Source organism: Taudactylus pleione, unplaced genomic scaffold (assembly GCF_031769625.1).
Source record: "Taudactylus pleione unplaced genomic scaffold, aTauple2 ptg000040l, whole genome shotgun sequence".
Lineage (NCBI taxonomy): Eukaryota > Metazoa > Chordata > Amphibia > Anura > Myobatrachidae > Taudactylus > Taudactylus pleione.
Genome location: NW_028284442.1, coordinates 21405722 through 21425277, shown reverse-complemented (window position 1 = coordinate 21425277; position 19556 = coordinate 21405722). Strand labels below are relative to the sequence as shown.

Sequence of the window (19556 nt, the reverse complement as noted above, 5' to 3'; positions counted from 1 at the left end):
CCCCTGTTACCGCCCGAGCTACACCTCCTCATATGTAAGTGTACAGTAGATGTGATTGAAATGTACACAACTCTGATTTGCCTGTCCCTGTATGTCAGATATAGAGCATGCACTGTACAAACACACACAAGATAAGCTCTGCCAACAGGCGTACACTCAACTCTGCATCAGCCCAAAATGTTTAATCACAAAGGTAAAGTTAGCCATACATGCTGTTTTGGTTGTTATTATGTTACTTTACCAGGGGGTCCAATAGGGCCAGGAGGGCCACGAGGTCCAGGAAATCCAGACATTACCGTGTCTGTAATAGTAGATACTAAATGCGGTTCCCCATCTATAAGAGAAAATATTATGAAACTTAAAGGTGCACTAGCCATATAATGAGATCTTCATTGAGTAAAGGTTGAGACTAGAGATTAATTAAATCTGTGTTAGTAGAATCTCATTGCAGAACAACGGAGTTCCCATTAGGTAATATTCGTGTTCCACTTTTGCTTCACAGCCCTGCACTGTATTTCCCATTTTAAGGGATGATTAGACCGGGGACAATGTAGGATTGGGAACACTTAAATACACATTTCACCTCTGACACATACAGCCCATGTGTGGAACTGGCCAAAGGTTTCACAAAACTATTTTCATTCCTCTTTAGTTGACACCAAAGATCTCTCAAATCCTAAAACCTCAACCTCAACATCTGAAGCCTCTTTGGGAGCATTTGTAATACGCATGAACACTGAACTTTTCTTTTTCTATTTTTCTTTTTGGTGAAATATAGCACCCCGCTAGCCAGATGAGGCTAGCAGAAAAAATCTCAGAGGGCCAGACCAAATGGTTCCGGGGGCCTTATACAGCTCCAGGGCCTGAGGTTCCCCATCCCTGCTCTAGACAGACAGAAGTTAATTGTTCAGGAGATATATTGAAGTGGGGGCTTCCTGCTGCCGCTTTGCTCAGGGGATGCCAGTGCTTCATCAATTGTCTGCATGTTTCTATCAGATCCCCTACAAGAAAAACATCACCAATACACCGCTACACTTAGGGTCTACTGGCAGTCACTCTACGAGTAAGGCAGAGCTGCAGACAATAACTTTAAGTCTTTAGCTCTACCTTTTTCCATGTGTCAAACGTTGTCAAACAAACACTGCAGACCACACTGTTCCACAAACACTAGTGCATCCTCATGATAGAGCCCAGGAGTCAGGGGTCTCTGCAGTAACCTCTTGAATTATAGGCCTGCACACAGTGATGTACTTGTATGGTTGGAGCTGGGCACTGATCTAGTCGGCCCTGGCATTGGGGTCCATCCTGGAGGCATGCCCCTCCTAATGGACCACATATCTACTTCCCTAATGCCAACTATATTTTCTTATTTTACAGACTAATAAAAAATATATTTACTGCAATATTCTACCTAATGAAAGTCTTATATCTCCCAAGAAATCCAAAATAAAATAGATGCAACCCAAACCTGGTCATGAAGAGGGAAAACCCCACCAGTGATAAAGTAATTCATAATGTAATTTCTGCGCCTTAGGGTTCTCTTGCATGATGCACCTATTGGCTGAGGGAGCAGCTCTGTTCTTAGTAGCAGGAAGAGTACAAGTGTGTGCCATATAATACTTATACAAGATGGAAAGCATCATGAAATCGAGCAACTACTCACTTTCCCTCTCTGAGTTAGGCTGTAAAGAGTACAAAACTCCCTCTGGAAAAGAGATTGGAATGGCAGGTGGTCCAGGTGGCCCTGGGGGGCCTGGTGGTCCTTGTATTCCAGTTTCTCCAGGAGCTCCTTTCGGCCCTCGAGGTCCCATAGGTCCTGGTGTGAAAAATATATATTCAAAATAAATTAAATTGGCAGAGAGATTTTGCAATGTCTTCATCCTCCAAATCATGGAAAAAATTATATTTATGGCTCCTACCAAAGCTATCATATATATTGCAATGCAAGAAATCCTCAATGTGTTATGCAGTAATTTTAACTTCAATCAAATATAATGGGGTCACACTAAACCAGAGGTTTCCAAACTCGGTCATCAAGCCACCCTAAGTCCAGGTTTTCAGGTTTATCTCTAAATCCTGAACTGTTGGGGTGCCTTGATGACAGTGTTTGGGAACCTCTGCACTAAACCATTAATATAGCAGTGATACTAGGTCTGTGCTTATAATGTATGTAGATAGGTTCAGATATAAATTAATAGAGAAGGTAAGTGTTGGGCAACAGGCAGTCTGGCAGCTGCATGGAACCATTACAGGGGTCACATGTGGCCCTCGTAACCAAAATAATTTGCCTCTTTGTTCATTTTACCAATGTTTCTTATGTCACATGTGAGTACAGAATGTTCGCACGGTCTACAGTATGTAGCAGATTAGTCTGTAATATTTCTGTGATTGGAAGGTCTTTCACTGGATGACAATAGCCATCCATACTTTAGGTCATGTCATCCTACAGCTGGACCATGAAAACAATGCTGTCATCATCTCATAATGGGATATAATGCTTCTCCTTACATAACTTGTAGTCCTCTTCTGATACCAATGGCTACTTGAAAAGCATTTAAAAATATAATTTTGCCCACTAACACAATTTTCAGTTGTAATTGTGGTATATACTGTACAGTAGAGATGAATTTGACTCACTCCTTCCTGCCAATCTTCTAGGAAAGCTACGATCTTGCATATTTTGGAATATATGCGAAAACATGCGAGATTCTAATTCTCTTGGAAAATACCATTATGATTAATTTTCAGATATGAACTTGGTGGGAAGAACTGAATTGTTCATCTCTACATTATACAAAAGGTAGGCTTACATTCTAGATTGTAATATGGAAGATAATTTCACTTTTAGAGTAAGCACCAGAATAAGGTAATTACCTGTAGTGTGGCTAGGGAAGAACAGAGAAGTTGTATAAATAGTTAAAATGTGTCCCTGTCACCTATATACATTCAGCTCAGCCATTTTGTAGGCTTTGTGCCTCAGTAATGTTACTGTCAATTGTAAATTGATAGACTGCATTCTCATGGCTACTCGTTCAGTCAACAAAATCTAAATTGTGGGCTGATGAAGTGTGTATTACAGGGAAATAAAAAATACGCTATAGAAGGGCGAAATAATGTAAAACTGTGTCTAGAATAGCTGTTTATAGTATATGGTAAAATGTGTTAGAAAATGATATCCTTATTTCTTTTCAGGGACACAAATTCAAAGTAACAAAAACATCAACAATTTGATTGTCCGGTACCTTGGGGACCAGCAGGTCCAGCTTCTCCCGGGGCTCCTTTTGATCCAGGTAAACCAACAGATCCAGTTGATCCAGGTAGCCCTGGGATTCCTGGCAACCCTGTAAATTAGAGAGGAGACATTAAATAACTTTCTAAAATATTTATAACTGATTGGGTTCCATTTATCATTGTAGGAAAATGTACAGGCAGAGAAAAATATTTTTTTTTTATTGTATCATTGTCAATTGTCCCTAACTGTGTACCAAAAGACCTCCATGGGCATAGCAACATGACTTCCCCAAGCTTCTGATTTTATTATTCATTTAAAAAGCTTTTACCATCACTGAAACTTGCAGTGACAAAAAAAAAACTGACCAGCATTTGTGGGCTACATGCAAAAGCAGCCAGTATTTACTCCACATGCAAAACAATGCTTGTACAGTATTTGCATCCCTTGTATTGCAAAATGGTTTGTCCAGGTACACAGAAGTACTTGCTGTATCTTACTCTCTATCCAAGTCTGAATCAGGCCCAAAAGCTATTCAGTTACAAATAAAATCATATTGTTTTTTTAAGAAAACAACTATAATATTTATTCAGTGTCAATAGAAAGTCACAAGCTTGATGTAATTTATAAATATAGTATATTAATTTACCATGTATAAACACTGAGAGCCGGATTCAGAGATACAGTCAGGTGCATAAATATTGGGACATTGACAGAATTTTCATATTTTGGCCTCTGTTCACCACCACAATGGCTTTGAAATGAAACAAACAAGATGTGCTTTAACTGCAGACTTTCAGATTTAATTTGAGGGTAATTACATCCAAATCAGGTGAACGGTGTAGGAATTACAACGGTTTCTATATGTGCCTCCCACTTTTTAAGGGGCCAAAAGTAATGGGACTATCAACTCAAAAGCTATTTCATGGACAGGTGTGGACTAATCCCTCGTTATTTCATTATCAATTAAGCAGGTAAAAGGTCTGGAGTTGATTCTAAGTGTGACATTTACATTTGGAATCAATTGCTGTTGACTCTCAATATGAGATCCAAAGAGCTGTAACTATCAGTGAAGCAAGCCATCATTAGGCTGAAAAATCAAAACAAACCCATCAGAGAGATAGCAAAAACTTTAGGTATGGCCAAATCAACTGTTTGGAACATTCTTAAAAAGAAAGAACGCACCGGAGAGCTCAGCAGCACCAAAAGACCCGGAAGACCACGGAAAACAACTGTGGTGAATGACAGAAGAATTATTTTCCTGGTGAAGAAAAACCCCTTCACAACAGTTGGCCAAATCAAGAACACTCTCCAGGAGGTAGGTGTATATGTGTCAAAGTCAACAATCAAGAGAAGACTTCACAAGAGTGAATATAGAGGGTTCACCACAAGATGTAAACCATTGGTGAGCCTCAAAAAAAGGAAGACCAGATTAGAGTTTGCCAAACAACATCTAAAAAGCCATTACAGTTCTGGAACAACATCCTATGGACAGATGAGACAAAGATCAACTTGTACCAGAGTGATGGGAAGAGAAGAGTATGGAGAAGGAAAGGAACTGCTCATGATCCAAAACATACCACCTCATCAGTGAAGTATGGTGGTGGTAGTGTCATGGCGTGGGCATGTATGGCTGCCAATGGAACTGGTTCCCTTGTATTTATTGATGATGTGACTGCTGACAAAAGGAGCAGAATGAATTCTGAAGTGTTTCTGGCAATATTATATGCTCATATTCAGTCAAATGCTTCAGAACTCATTGGACGGCGCTTCACAGTGCAGATGGACAATGACCCAAAGCATACTGCAAAAGTAACCAAAGAGTTTTTTAAGGCTAAAAAGTGGAATGTTATGCAATGGCAAAGTCAATCCCCTGACCTGAATCCGATTGAGCATGCATTTCACTTGATGAAGACAAAACTGAAGGGAAAATGCCCCGAAGAACAAGCAGGAACTGAAGACATTTGCAGTAGAGGCCTGGCAGAGCATCACCAGGGATTTAACTCAGCGTCTGGTGATGTCTATGCATTCCAGACTTCAGGCTGTAATTGCCTGCAAAGGATTTGCAACAAAGTATTAAAAAGTGAAAGTTAGATTTAGGATTGTTTAGTTTGTCCCATTACTTTTGGTCCCTTGAAAAGTGGGAGGTACATATAGAAACCATTGTAATTCCTACACCGTTCACCTGATTTGGATGTAATTACCCTCAAATTAATCTGAAAGTCTGCAGTTAAAGCACATCTTATTTGTTTCATTTCAAAGCCATTGTGTTGGTGAATAGAGGACAAAATCTGAAAATTCTGTCAATGTCTCAATATTTATGCACCTGACTGTATATAGCCATGTAAATAAATATATATACAAAACATACATACATTGTACACAGCGGCCAAACTATACACTGACCTGTGGAATGTGACATGCTGGGCTGCAGTGCCTTCCCTCCTGAACTAGGCGATTGGTCTGGTGCACAGTCACAGGACACAGCATTGCAGTAGGATGTACAGGAAGCGGAGCTTAAGGCACATAGGGGTGGAGCATGGGCGGGAAGTGGTGGGCGGGGCTTAGGTCGAGCAGCCAAGAGGAGGGGTCGGGGGGTGGCAATGGGCTCAGCTTCGGGCGGCCAGTAAGTGAGTGAGCGGAGGTGAGTGAGCCGATAAGTGAGTCAGCTGGGCTGTCGGTGGTGACAGGAAAAAAAAAAAAAACTTTTTTTTTTCCTGTCTGCACTGCAGTCCGTGTATCCTGTGGGCCTATTTTCAATGGGAGGCCTGCAGCTGTAGCTCCATCCGCCTCATTGTTAATCCGGCCCTGCCTATGACTGAGGAATAGGTAACTCCTTTAAAACATTAAGGTGCTGATTCTGAATTGTACAGAAATCAGGTGCACGTGCTCCTGTATAGCATGCACAGAAATAAATGCGTATATTCACCCATATGTAAAGGCACACACATCCTGCTGTGCACCCACACCCTATCTGTACGCTTGGTTTGCTACTAGTCATCATCAGGGCTCACTTGCACTAGTCAAGACTAGGTACAAAAGATACATATGAAAGCATGCTTATGTACGCTCATGTCCAACTATGCATAGCATGTAGCTTTGTCAACACAAATTCCCTGAACTTTGCCTAGGTGAGTACAACCTCTTCCAGTCCAGTTACCCCTCTTTGGTTGTGAGTGTAGATGCAACTGAAATGTGTATGACTCTGCATTGCCATATGCTTGGCTCTGAAGCATGAACACTCCAAAACACGCAAGATCTGCTCTGCCGATATGTGCACGTCCATCTTAGCACCTGGCACTAAGGTTCTGCATGGTACTTTGTTCTGGGGGTCGGTTGGAGTGGAACCTTAGCTAAACCTGAGGGGACACAGATGGCTATCTAGTTTAGTGTGCATGTTATTACTTTTGATACAATTCATCAGGTCTATTGCGTGTACATAGTATTAAGTACATGTACAAGGAATATCAACCCAGAATATCACAGTTACTAAAATACAGACCACTAATACCCCTTTCAAATTGCTAATGGTGGGTCGCACCCAGTATTTGTGCACGCGTCGATCCCGGGTGCAACCCCTTTCAGACTGGCGGACGTCACAGACATCGCTGCTGAGCCGGCGCTTGGAGATGAGATCATCTCCAAGCGCCGGGTCTCCATATGCAGTGAACGGGATCCAGGTCACCTCAACCAGGCCTACCCGTTCACACCATACTGCGAGCCGGGTTGAACTTGTGTTCAACCATGCTCGCTACCCCAGTTGAAATGCTGGCTCGACCTGGGTTATTTCAACTGACCCCTTTTCACATTGCACAGCAACCTGGGTTGCCTTGTGCTCATGTGCAGTAAACCGGGTTATTTTAGGACAGTGTGAAAGGGGTATTACACACACACACACACACAGGGCCTGATTCATAGGTGCACATAATGTCGGTGCCACACACAAGCATCTGAAGTTTTCAGTCTGTGCATGCATCCCAATGGTTACCACAGGGAGCAGCAGGACGAATTTAGACGCAAGAGCTGGGACTTTCAGTGTGCATTTCTGTGGGGTAACGGTGGGGGGGGCTAAAAAGTTGCAGGCATGTCGCGGTCAGTGATTGCGTCTATAGGTGCAGTTGCAGTGGGCATGTTCAGATGGATAATCTGCACCTCCATATGCCTGGTGCAATCTATGGTGGTGCGACCAGTGGAAGATTAGCGGAGCTGTCGATAAGTGTGTCTGTATGAATACCATTGGCCGCGTCATTAGAATAAAGACACACTCACACTGCGGCAGAAGATGCCCACAACGGACACATTTGCAAAATACATACAATTGAATTAGAAAATAGTTTGATCAGTAATCCTTAGATTGTTATTGAATGAATCAGATGGGATCCTTGCGTAAGAAGTGAGATATCATTGTCATATGTTTAAAATATTTTTATTTCTAAATTTTGTTTTATCATTTTCAAATTTTAGGTTTAATTAAATCGCATTATGCTGATGAAATCATATCAGGTATCTAACTATGTTCTCAACAATGCAGCATTTTCCTAAGATATTATCAAAGGTCCAGCTGGTCAGAGCACATCAAGGAGCTGAAGCTATGGAGGAGAACTACCAAAAAGAAAGATCTTGACTGAAAGCATCCGGCATGAATTAAATGTAAAATACAAAGCATCTGGAACCCCAGCAAATAAACATTAAGTAACGCGCTATCTCCAGAAAAGATCAATAAAATGTAATAAGCATGCTGAGAAAAGTAATGAAAATTCAAGACAGTGAAATCAAAACATCTCAAGTGCATTAACATATTTTCTTATTTGTTTCTACTTCAATACAAGTGAGCAGACCACATGTAACAGGAGAGATTGTCTTTTACTGTTGTTTTCAATTAAGAAGGATTCTGGTATTTCAAAAACCTGTGTTTTTATTAAATGACCAGCTAGTGCTGCAGAGCAGTGAAGTATTACATTCCTGCATGTTAAAGGTGAAGTGTTCTGCAGGAGTTCTTTTTTGCAAAAGTAAGAAAGTAACTAGCAATCCGTTCACCTCAGGAGCTGGATTTTCGGCCTGGAAGAAGGGTACATTATTGAAAATAGAAAATTCTGGAATTTTCTTCTAATGTCAGATCTGTGTGCTAAGAGTCACCAACCTGGACTTCTGTCAACTCTCCTTTCAGTACACAGTGTTCACTGAGTCATTTGTAAATAAGTGCTGCTTGATCATAACACCTCCACAAACTGCAATAGCACCACCTACTGTAGGTTATCACAACAACAACTATAATTGGCAAAAGCTTATTCAAAACTGTTATTCTTCATATCAGATATAAAAGCTCTTTAATTCTCATATACAGCAAAAGCTCTACAGATTTATACAAATAAGTAAAAATATAATACATTCACTCTCTTATGTATTTCCGTTTGTAAACTGGGAACATTTTCATTAAAGTAAAACCTACCCTGTTTTATATATTGTATTTAGTTATAATATAGTTATATTGTGCCAGCATAGCCTGTAGTGAAATGGCAGAAAAACAATCCAGTGATGTGAGCCAGCACAGATGGTGAAAGATCTGGAGAGGAGAAATACATTAGGGCAGAGGATCCCAAATTCGGTCCTCAAGGTACCCTAACAATCCAGATATTAAGGATAACCATGCTTGGGCACAGGTGACTTAATTAGTACCTCATTTGCTTTAACCATCTGTGCTCAATCATGGATATCCTTAAAACTTGGACCGTTAGGGTGAGTTGAGAAACGAGTTTGGGAACCTCTGCTTTAAGATGTTAACTTCATAGCGGTCATACTGAAATCCAAAGGAGTTTATTTGTTTGGAGGATCCAAAGGAAAAAAAAAACGCTGCAGGAGCAGTTTTATAAGTAAGATGATGGGATAGGAGTCCGACAGTCTGTTTGACAATTGGACAACTACAGTACAGAGTTCAATTTCAATTTATAAGCTATAAAATGACAGACCTTATTAGTTAGTGCAGTCTCTGAAATGTTGGGAATGGAAGCCTGACTGAAGTTGTGTGAGGAGAATGTAAGTGAGCCTCTAACGAAAATTGGAGGATGGGACAGTAATCTGAGAGAATTTGGGTCAGTTGGTTCTGTCAGAATAACAGCATGCTTGAATAGTGATGGAAAGATACCAGTGGAGAGGAATCAAGTACAAATAATAGTTAAGGCTAAGATGAGCACCGAAAAAAACAGATTGACTGATCTGGTGAGATGATAGGTTCAGTAGGTGGCATGGTTTGAGAAGAGGGATAGACTTCATTTGTGAGATTAAATGAACAGGTGTCAGGAAAGGAATTAGGGTGAAGTAGGAAACAAAATCGTGGAAGTGATGGTGGTGAACCGTGTTAAAATAGGAGGGCTTAGAAGATATTTAAATGTACTAGAGGCGCATTTGTGGATGGGAAGCCTGAGTGGAAAAGAAATATGAATCATACTTGTTTGGTTGTGTCCAGAGCACTTCGGTAGGAGTGGTAGATAGCAGTTTAATTCAGGAAGTCATGAAAACCTACATTATACTTGGGTAAGCCAATGATTTACAGGACAGTTTTCATGGAATGAAGGGGGCATCTGTAACACTACTGGTTTATACTTAAAAAAAAGGAGATGTAGCTGGAGCTACTAGAAGAGAATCAATTTCTTTTAATTGGTACATAGCAAGGAGAAATTAGATAATGAGGGGTACTCAGATTTTGTCCAATGCTTTTTCAACTGTGTTGCATGTTTGTGATTTCCCATTATTTGGTAACAAAAATCACCCCTAGAAGATGATGTATTCCTCAGACTCTTACTTTAACACTTGTATAACATTTGTTAATGAGAATGCTAGTCTTCAATCAGAAGGTTCATGGTGATTTTCTATTAAAATGTAGCAAAACTATAATGAACACTGTAAATTAACACATTTTATTATCTCAAAGGTTCAATACCAAAGGACATCACCTTCAGCAAGGAAACCTTAAATAAAAGCAGTGTGCAATACAATGCTATATTGTAGTTGTCTAACAAACATGATCGGAAGCGAATAGCTAGAGCGGTTTGGTACAGATATGTCCACATAACACCTATTCTCAAATTGCACCAAATAGCGCTGTCTACCTAGTACACTGTGGGCCCGATTCCAAATGTACAGTATTGCACAGCCACAGGGAAGCAATACCATACAACTAATATTCTAATGCCTGCAGGAGAAAGCGTCTGAGGGAAAAAAAACACCTCCAGCCGGCATTGCAGAGTCAAATGCTGCCTCCAAAAACACGGCATCGGATCAATATAGCTACAATTGGTTGTGATGTTTCCATCATTGCCATCTGAATAAGCTGATGCTTGCGAGGCCAGGAAATCTGTGTCCTCCAATGCAGACCTTGGCCTTGTCACTCCCAGGAAATACTGTTGACATGCCCGTTTCTGGGAAAACAGGCCAGCACCACCCACTCCTCGCCCCCAAACAGGTGCAGCATGTCAGTCATGCTGTGGCTTGGGGCACTGCATGCAATCATGCAGGACTCGTTAAGCACAAACGCAGAATGGGTCCTGCAAGTGCGCAGGCACGCCATCATCAGAAATGTAGGTAAACAATGGAGGAAAAAATACACAATACAGGTCTGATACGAGTAATCTGCGCAATGCATCCTTATGTTTTATATGCAAATTTAAACCAATTCCTTTGCGGCAAAAAACTAATCCTAAAATAAGTAACTAGTACACTATTTGCGTACTAAGACACAAAATTAAAGAAAAAGTATGCAGTACTTAGCACAAAATAAATAGTTGTATGAGAAGACATCTGTATATGCAGTGGTAAATATTTGCAAAAAGCTTTACAACAGTCAGTGCACACAGTCCTATTGTGGAGAGCTAGTCACATCTGTACTGCTTGTATTGTTAGGAATATAAAAAATAAAAAAAAACAATACATTGACCTGGCAATACAGTGTATATATAAAAGTATCATATGTTTTCAACAAAATGTAAAAGGTTGCAGGTGCTGCTTCGCATGTGGATACTAATTTGAATGAGGAAAGTCTTAACTGTGTAAGCAACCACTTCAGCAAGGCAACATATAAAAAAAAACATTCAAAACACATGAAAGATATACTGTAGATCATAAAAGTGATAGTGCTAAATATGAAGAACATAAAACAATCATTATTTATTTGAAACAAAATATTAATTTCTGATATTAATATATGTATTTGTAGAAATATGATATACTACGTAGGGGTGTTTTAAACAATTCCATTGATATTATCCCCATATTTAAAGCAGAATATATGTTTTTTAAAAATATGCAGATCATATAAATACCCAGGAAGTGCAGAAACCAGAAATAGTATAGATAGAAGTCAATACATTTAGTGAGACTGTCTGTCATGCACAGAAAAGCGATCACTAAGTGCCACATCTTGCAGTCACTTAGCATGATGCATAGCTGGTCAAAAATTGGGAGCATTAGAAATATTCCTATGTATATTCTCGCTCAGCATTCACAGATATTTAAAAAAAAAAATAATCTTATTTGCTTGTATGCAGATTTGTATATACCTTGCAGTTCTACCCACCAGTTCGCAATTGCACCATCCTATACTGGGTGCAAATGATGCACCTGGTGTATTCCTGCTTACATCCAACATTGCATATCTCTCAATTATAAGTGTAGATGCAATTGAAATGCATAAGCTCAGTTCCGGAGCTAGATACGCTTTGCCAACAGATGTACAATTGACTCTGCATCAGACCTACTGTGGAGTATTGATCAATGCTCCCTCATCCTTTTGGCCTCTATTTGTCTGTATGCATTCCTTCACCCTCACCGCCCCCCAATCCCCTCAGTGTGTCTATATCCCCTTTTTGTAGGTCTGTCGTTCCCGCCTCCCTTTCAGTTTACCTGTATTTTTCTATTTATTCCCCACGCACTTCTTCTATTTGTCCCCTATATTGTTCTTTCCCCTGTGCCCCTTGCAACCCAATTTTGCTCTTGACCTGCACCTTCTCTCATCACTACTTACCACTCCTTTGCTGAAGTTGCAGGTTGCCAATCAGATGCGTTATGGACAACCTGGAAGATAAGCACAAAAATGAGAGTTATGGTAAAACTTACCGTTGTTAACTCTCTTTCTTCAAAGTCCATGGTGTCCACAGGGAGATCTTGGGGTGTAGGTGGTGGTTGAGGACTGGGCATTACGCAGTTAAAGCTTTCAGCTCCCAGGATGCATTGGTTCATCCCCCTATACTCCACCCCCGAGTCAGAGGCACCTCAGTTTGTGATAAGCCAAAGACCGGAGGAGGAGGAGAAGAGAGAAGGAACACTGGTACATACAAGAATCACATTCTAACAAAGGAGATGGGAAACCGGTGACCAGAAACATAGCCCATATGAAGCCAGGTGCGTCAGAGTGGGTGCCCTGTGGACCCTATGGACTTCGAAGAAAGAGTTAACAAAAGGTAAGTTTTACCATAACTCTCATTTTCTTCTTCAGGGTCCATAGGGCTCCACAGGGAGACCTTGGGGATGTCCCAAAGCAGTTATTTAATGGTGGGGACACTCCTGTGCTGAGAGGAGAATCTTAAGGGGCAACTGTATCAAAGGCATAAAACCTCAGAAATGTATGGACAGAGGACCACATGGCCGCCTTACAAAGCTGCTCAGCCGAAGCCACGGCGAGCTGCCCACGAAGGACCCACAGAGCGAGTAGAGTGAGCAGTAACAGTAGCCGGTACAGAAAAGCTTGCCTGCATGTAAGCCTGTGAGATAGTCATGCAAAGCCATCTAGCCAATGTCTGTTTGTTGGCTGGCCATCCCTTCTTTTGGAATCCATAGAGCACAAATAAGGAGTCTGATCTCCGAATGGAACTGGTACGGTCCACGTATATCCTGAAGACACGGACCACATCCAAGGAGGCCTCACCTGCCGATAGGTCTGGTGATTGAAAGGCTGGGACTACAATTTCCTCATTAATGTGGAAACTAGTAACAACTTTTGGAAGGAAACCAGGTCGACTCCGAAGTACAGCTCTGTCCTGATGGAATATCAGAAATGGGGAGCTACAGGAGAGTGTCCCTAAATCTGACACCCTTCTGGCGGATGCCATAGCCAGATGTGAGAGAGTCTTCGCTGTGAGCCACTTGAATTCCACAGAATCCAGGGGTTCAAACGGAGGACCCTGGAGGGCATGAAGCACTACAGACAAATCCCATGGAGCCATTGGAGGACAAAGGGAGGTTGTATACGGAGGACACCCTGGAGGAAGGTGTGGACATCTGGAAGTGGAGCAAGACTACGCTGGAAACAAATGGATAGAGCAGAAACATGCACTTTCATTGAGGCAGGCGGAGTCCAAGGTCCAATCCAGCTTGAAGGAAGGCCAGGACTCTGGAAATCCTAAACACTTGGGGGTCCATAGCTTCTGGTACGACACCATTAAAAATATGTATGCCACACTCTGTGGTAGATCCGAGCAGAGTCTGGCTTACGTGCTCTGAGCATAGTTTTGACTACAGAGCTAGAGAATCCTTTGGACCTGAGAAGAGATGTCTCAAAAGCCACAAAGAGTCAAAGACAGACGGCCCAGGTCCATGTAAAGGCAAGGAACCTGAAACAACAGGTCTGGTCGTTAAGGCAGCAGGAACAAAGTGTCGATGAGAGAGACTCTGAAGATCTAAGTACCAATGACGTCTGTGGAAGTCTGCTTCCCAATTGAGAACTCCCGAAATGAACACTGCAGAGATGGCCGGGAGGTAACCCTCAGCCCATGTCAGAATGCGTGACACTTCTGTCATTGCTGCCCGACTTAGAGTGCCTCCTTGATGGTTGATGTAAGACACTGTTGTGGCATTGTCGGACTGTACCTGTACAGGTTTTCCGTGAAGTATGTTCTGGGCCAGTATGAGGGCCCTGTAGACAGCTCGAGTGTTCCAATATATTGATTGGCAGGGTTGATCCGACCAATGTCCAGCGGCCATGAAAGAAGTGTGGACCAGTCACTGCGCTCCAACCCCGGAGACTGGCGTCTGTTGTTAGGAGTACCCAGTACGGGATCCAAAAGGGGCGACCCTTGGTTAGATGAGATGTCTGTAGCCACCAAGAGAGGGACAGACCACCTCCAGAGAGAGTACCATTGTCTGAGCTTTAATCCGGGGTAACCTGTTCCGCCTGGAGTGGAAGTGAGCATACTCCACCATGTCAAAGGTGGACACCAAGGATCCCAGAACGTGCATTGCTGAGTGGATTGACACCCGGCGACTGTGGAGACATCTGCGCACTTGTAGTTGAAGTGTGGAGACCTTGTATAATGAAAGACATATTTTCTGATCCTGAGAATCCAGCAGGGCTCCCAGGTGAATCATTCTCTGTGAGGGATTCAGGGAGGACTTTTTCCAGTTGATTAACCATCCGTGCTTGTGAAGGAAAGCAATGGTTAGCCACAGATTACGGTGAAGCCCTTCTGGGGATCATGCTAGGAGCAGGGGGTCATCCAGATATGGTAACAGTTTTACACCCTAACCACGCAGATGGGCCGCCATGATAGCCATCATTTTGGTATGATGTGAGGGCGCTATAGGCACATCCTGAACCTGGGTACCCTGAGATATTTGTTCAGGGATTTGAGGTTGAGGATTGGCCGATGAGACCCATTCGGCTTCTGAACCAGAAAGAGTAGAATAATAACCAGTTGCCCGCTGAGATAGTGGGACTGGCACAATTACCCTGCCTGCAGCAAGGACTGTATGGCTTTCTGGATCTGTAGGGCCTTGTTCAGGTCTGAAGGAGGGCCTGTGTAGAAAAACTGGTGGGGAGGCCATCGAAGAAATGAGAGGGCGTACCCGTGAGAGACCACTCCTCTTACCCAAGCATCCGTGGTGGTTTGACACCAGCACTGGGCAAACTGAAGAAATCGGCCTCCCACTCTGGGATCCCCCAGAGGGAGGTCCGTCCTGTCACACTGAGGGCTTATCCTCGGATTTTGAAGCAGGGCGTCTGGTGGTCCAGGCCTGCTTGGTCCTGGGCTTGGTGGCCCTAGTGGAAGCAGACTGCCTAGGCAAGGATTGACCTTTAGACTTTCCGGGAGGCCGAAACGACCTAAAAGATGTAGTCCGAGGCTTTGTAGCAGTAGTTGCTGAAGGCAGAAATGCAGTTTGTGATGCCACCAACGTAGTTACAATCTTGTCAAGGTCTGGGCCAAACAAGATCTCCCCATTGTAGGGTAACACTACTAGGCCCTTCTTGAAATCCGCATCTGCCTTCCATGAGCGTAGCCACAGGGTACGGCGGGCAAACAACGCTGCGGCCAAGACTCTGGAGTTTAGGAGACTCCAATATAGGAAGCTGCATCTCGTATGTGAGCGACGAAAGACATCTGATCCCCAGAAGCATCAGAGGGAAAAAGAGTCTTCAAGTGCATCAGCCCAGCTCTCTATAGCTTTAGCCACCCATGCAATAGCCATGGTTGGGCGGGCAACAGCCCCTGAAAGAGTATATCGATTTAAGACAAGATTCTACCTTTCTATCCATAGGATCCTTCATAGAGGTTACTGTAGGGATAGGTAAAGTGGCGCTTTTAATTAAACGCGTAACATGTGAATCTACAGCAGGGGGTGTCCCCCATTTTAAACAATGAGCCACAGGAAATGGATAAGAGGAGGTCAGACGTTTTTGGGGCTGAAACCTCTTACCAGGCGTCTGCCAGGCTGCAGCCATGTGTTCAGCTAGTTGATCCGATAGAGGGAATTCTGCTGAAGCCACTTTGTCGTTTAAACAGTGGGTGCTTATATTTAGGGGCTGGCTCATCATCTTCTATGAGTAAGATGGATCTAACAGCTCGCACCAAGGCAGGAATATTAATTTTAGACTGACTCTCATCCTCCCCCAGAGGGGAGTCAGTGTTAGAGAGATCAGCATCTTCTGCCTCCTCAGATTACACTTCAGAATCTGAGATCTGCGTGGACTGTGAAGATAACACAGGACGCTTAGAAGGCTTACTGGGTAGGGGCTTCTCACTCTGCAACATACTTTGAAAGGCTGTAGAGGTAGCTACCAGATTCTATACTGAGCTAGAGAGTAGGTCAAACCATGGAGGGGGCACAGGAGGTACCTGTATCACCTGAACTTGTTGTGGCAACCCCATAGGGTGAATTAAAGCCTGTTGTGGCAACCCCGCTAGGCGGTCCGCAATAGTAGCCAGCACCTGAGAAAAGGAAGCCCAGGGGGGCTCTCATGCAGGAGCTGGGGGTACTGATGGACCTGGTGGAGTATACACTTAACACACAACCCACCTGGTATGAAATCCTCCTCACTTAAGCCTGCAGCACATAATTTGCATGATAGCAGTATGGATGCACATGCTTGCTTGCTACTCTTGCCTTTGCTAGACATAGCTGTAGAGCAGTATAGCACACAATATGACACTGGGTATAATGCAACCACTGGGTATGTAGGATACAAGTAGGAATGCAAAATACTTATCCTGTCTTGGGCAAGCTGCACAGCTCAAATATGGCACTGTGCAGTAAGCAACAACCATCACCAGTACATTTATTGCAGAGATGTGAGGAACTGGAAAAAAACATGAATACACCTGTATGTTAGGGCATAGTCTGAAAAATAGGGAAAGATATATACTGACAATATAGAGAAATAAACAGACAGGCAGTGCTAGCATAAGTCACATACAATGCAGAAATTCCATATAACTGCAGAAGGGCACTACAATCAACTACACAGATTCTGTGGTCAGTGACTCAACATCTGATAGGCTATAGCCCTACATAACCTGACTCCATGGAGAGGTCTGTAGGTGGACCGGACCCTGCGTTTCCCCAAGAGCTTTGGCTGAGCCTAGAAAATGGCCACCGGAGACCTCTTAGGGGGCGTGGTCGGAGGAGGAGAGCAGTTCAGGGAATCGAGACCTCAGAGGAATGGAGCCCTGAGCGGAGGGGCCGCTCTAATGGGGAAAGCTGGGAGCGAGCGGGTCTGAATCAGATACCACCGTTTGCGAAGCCTCCACTATAGAAACCTTCAAAAACAGAAGCAAAACTTACCTGTTTAACCAGGCATTTAGTTAATGCCCCTTTTAGTGTCTAAAAATATATAAAAATTCAACCAAATGCTTAGCTCTTCTTCCCGTAGTCTATTAATACTTAAGTTTATCTTAGATCTTGTGGTTTGTATGGTTTTTTTTTTTTCAATTCAAATGTAAAGCACGTTGGGTGTTATTATGTCGATATGATAATGTCGACAAAGTATTATGTAATTCTGTCCCTAACAGAAATGTTGACATTTCCTATGTCGAACTTCTGTGAATGTTCATTGTGATTGGAGACATAGTGCCATATTCAATTTGGAGCGCAAAGTCCGTTACCGGACTTTTCGCCCTCATCGGAGGTTTTGCCATCGAAAACTTATCGGGCGCGTATCCCCGTATTCAATTCCAAAATTGTGGAAACAGGACACGGCAAAAATTCCGGTCATTTTTGGGAAAATCAGCCTGACACCCCCAAACGATGCTCTGACATGGGGAGTTCACTATGGGTACCGTAAAAGGTATTTGGGGTCTTTGAATAGTCTCAATAGGTGCTATTTAGCGTCTATGGGACAGTGGTGAAGAATAGCATTTAGCATCTTTTTTTGGCAAAAATAAGTAGCCCATCAAATTTGGGGGTACTTGAAAATGGGTGCAAGCCTATGTAAAAATCAATAAAGTGAAGCAATAAAAAGCTCCAAAACGCACCTTCTGCAATCAAAAATAAACCTCCCCCATACTTGCAGACCTACCCCCCCCCCCCAAAAGGCTATTTCCCTAGTTTTTGAAGTTGTACCCCCACTTTGAAATTTTTTGCCCACTTTTTCAAAGTGCTTTTTTGGGGTGACCTTTGTGGGGGGTTTTTAGCGTCTGACGGTTAGCGTCAAGGGGGGTGTACAAAGGGTGCAGAGTGGTTTCTGCACCCTAAAACCCCAATTCTGCACTTTTTCCGCCAGGTATTCATAGGCGAAAATTTTTCGTCTATTAAATTGCATTTTCGCACCAGTGAAAAGACACTAAAATTGAATACGGGGATAAGTTAAAGGCAGCGAAAATTACGTCATCGTCGAAAACACCTTTTCGCCACTAATTGAATATGGCCCATAGTAACTGTATAACATCTGAGTCCTATTGGGAATAAAGTACTTTATAAATTTGCTTTTAATAATTTTTGCACCATCACCCTCCTGTGCTATTGCCGGTGATAACCCTGGCAATGGTAAGACTCACCAGAGAAGGCTTCCCAATACAAATTGCACAAGTATTATGGCATTACTTTTATCTATATTATTAAATTAGTTAACTAAGATTTAAAAAAAAAAAAAAAAAAAAAGCTGTATTCCTTACATAAAGGATTTTAAATGTCTTTTTTTAACTACATATTAAAAAAACAGTATATAGGAAATGAAGCTGAAATGTGGCAGGATGGCTTGAAGATTGGCCTGGCAAAGTGGTAAGTTAACCCTTACCTTTTTCAGGCAGTATCACCCATGCAGCCATGATCATGGTGCTGCCCTGGCAATTTTTTGTTAATAAATTCTGACAATAAAGATTTTTTTTTAATGGTACATATAACCTTGAAGGTGGTGTTCATAAAAAGCATCTATCTATTTTAAACTGAATCAGTTGAAATAATGTAACTATAAAAACACAAATGTAAAAAAGTTTTTAAAATGTAGTTCTTGTGACAGGTTTTTTTTTCTTTTAAGTGTACATGGAGACCTTAAAATATCACACTTGCAAATACATAACATTTACTTTCTATAGAGATGAAAGCTTCCCACATGGATGGACTCTGCTCCCCTGCATTGACCTGAAAAAAGCTAGAGGCGAAGCAGAGCAATCTGAATACAAGCTGTAAAGGTAAGTGACACATATCAGTGCTTCTGGCTCTTTCGCATTTTAAAAGTACAAAGCACAGCATGCCATGCTATTAAGGGCAAGCTGATACTTTCAGTTCAAAAATAGCTGGAGAGCCAAAGGTTGCAATGATTAAGAGCCAGCCTCATTATACAGCCTCCACAAATGCAGGCGAATTGCATGAGTTTTTTTTATTTCGTCTACACTTACAACGGAAAAGGCAGGACGGGGTAGTGATGGAGTGTTCTTATACAAGCAAAGCTCAGTAAGGGCATGTTCTTGCAACTGCGGGATAGACAGAGCTGGCTTTAAGTGATGCTACTTCTGTTTGGAGGGGTATCTTTGCAAATAGTAGAGGACACATAACTGCACACTAATGATGATGAGGACTAGTAGTAAAGCAAAGGCAGTCTGATATGGGCAAATAAATGCATGTTTTT

The 19556-nt window shown here is 42.4% G+C and overlaps 1 protein-coding gene across 1 annotated transcript in view; it reads right to left on the bottom strand.

The window, feature by feature from the left end:
* LOC148538415 (collagen alpha-1(XXVI) chain-like) overlaps positions 1-18320 on the bottom strand; it is a 37263-nt gene extending 18943 nt beyond the window's left edge. Inside the window, exons 1-5 of the mRNA XM_088455513.1 lie at positions 18316-18320; positions 12246-12295; positions 3243-3341; positions 1664-1816; positions 242-334 (exon numbers count right to left, since the gene is read on the bottom strand). Of these exons, the coding sequence (XP_088311639.1) occupies positions 242-334; positions 1664-1816; positions 3243-3341; positions 12246-12295; positions 18316-18320 (400 nt within the window). The remainder of the gene's footprint in view (positions 1-241; positions 335-1663; positions 1817-3242; positions 3342-12245; positions 12296-18315) is intronic.
* Positions 18321-19556: the final 1236 nt, after the last annotated feature.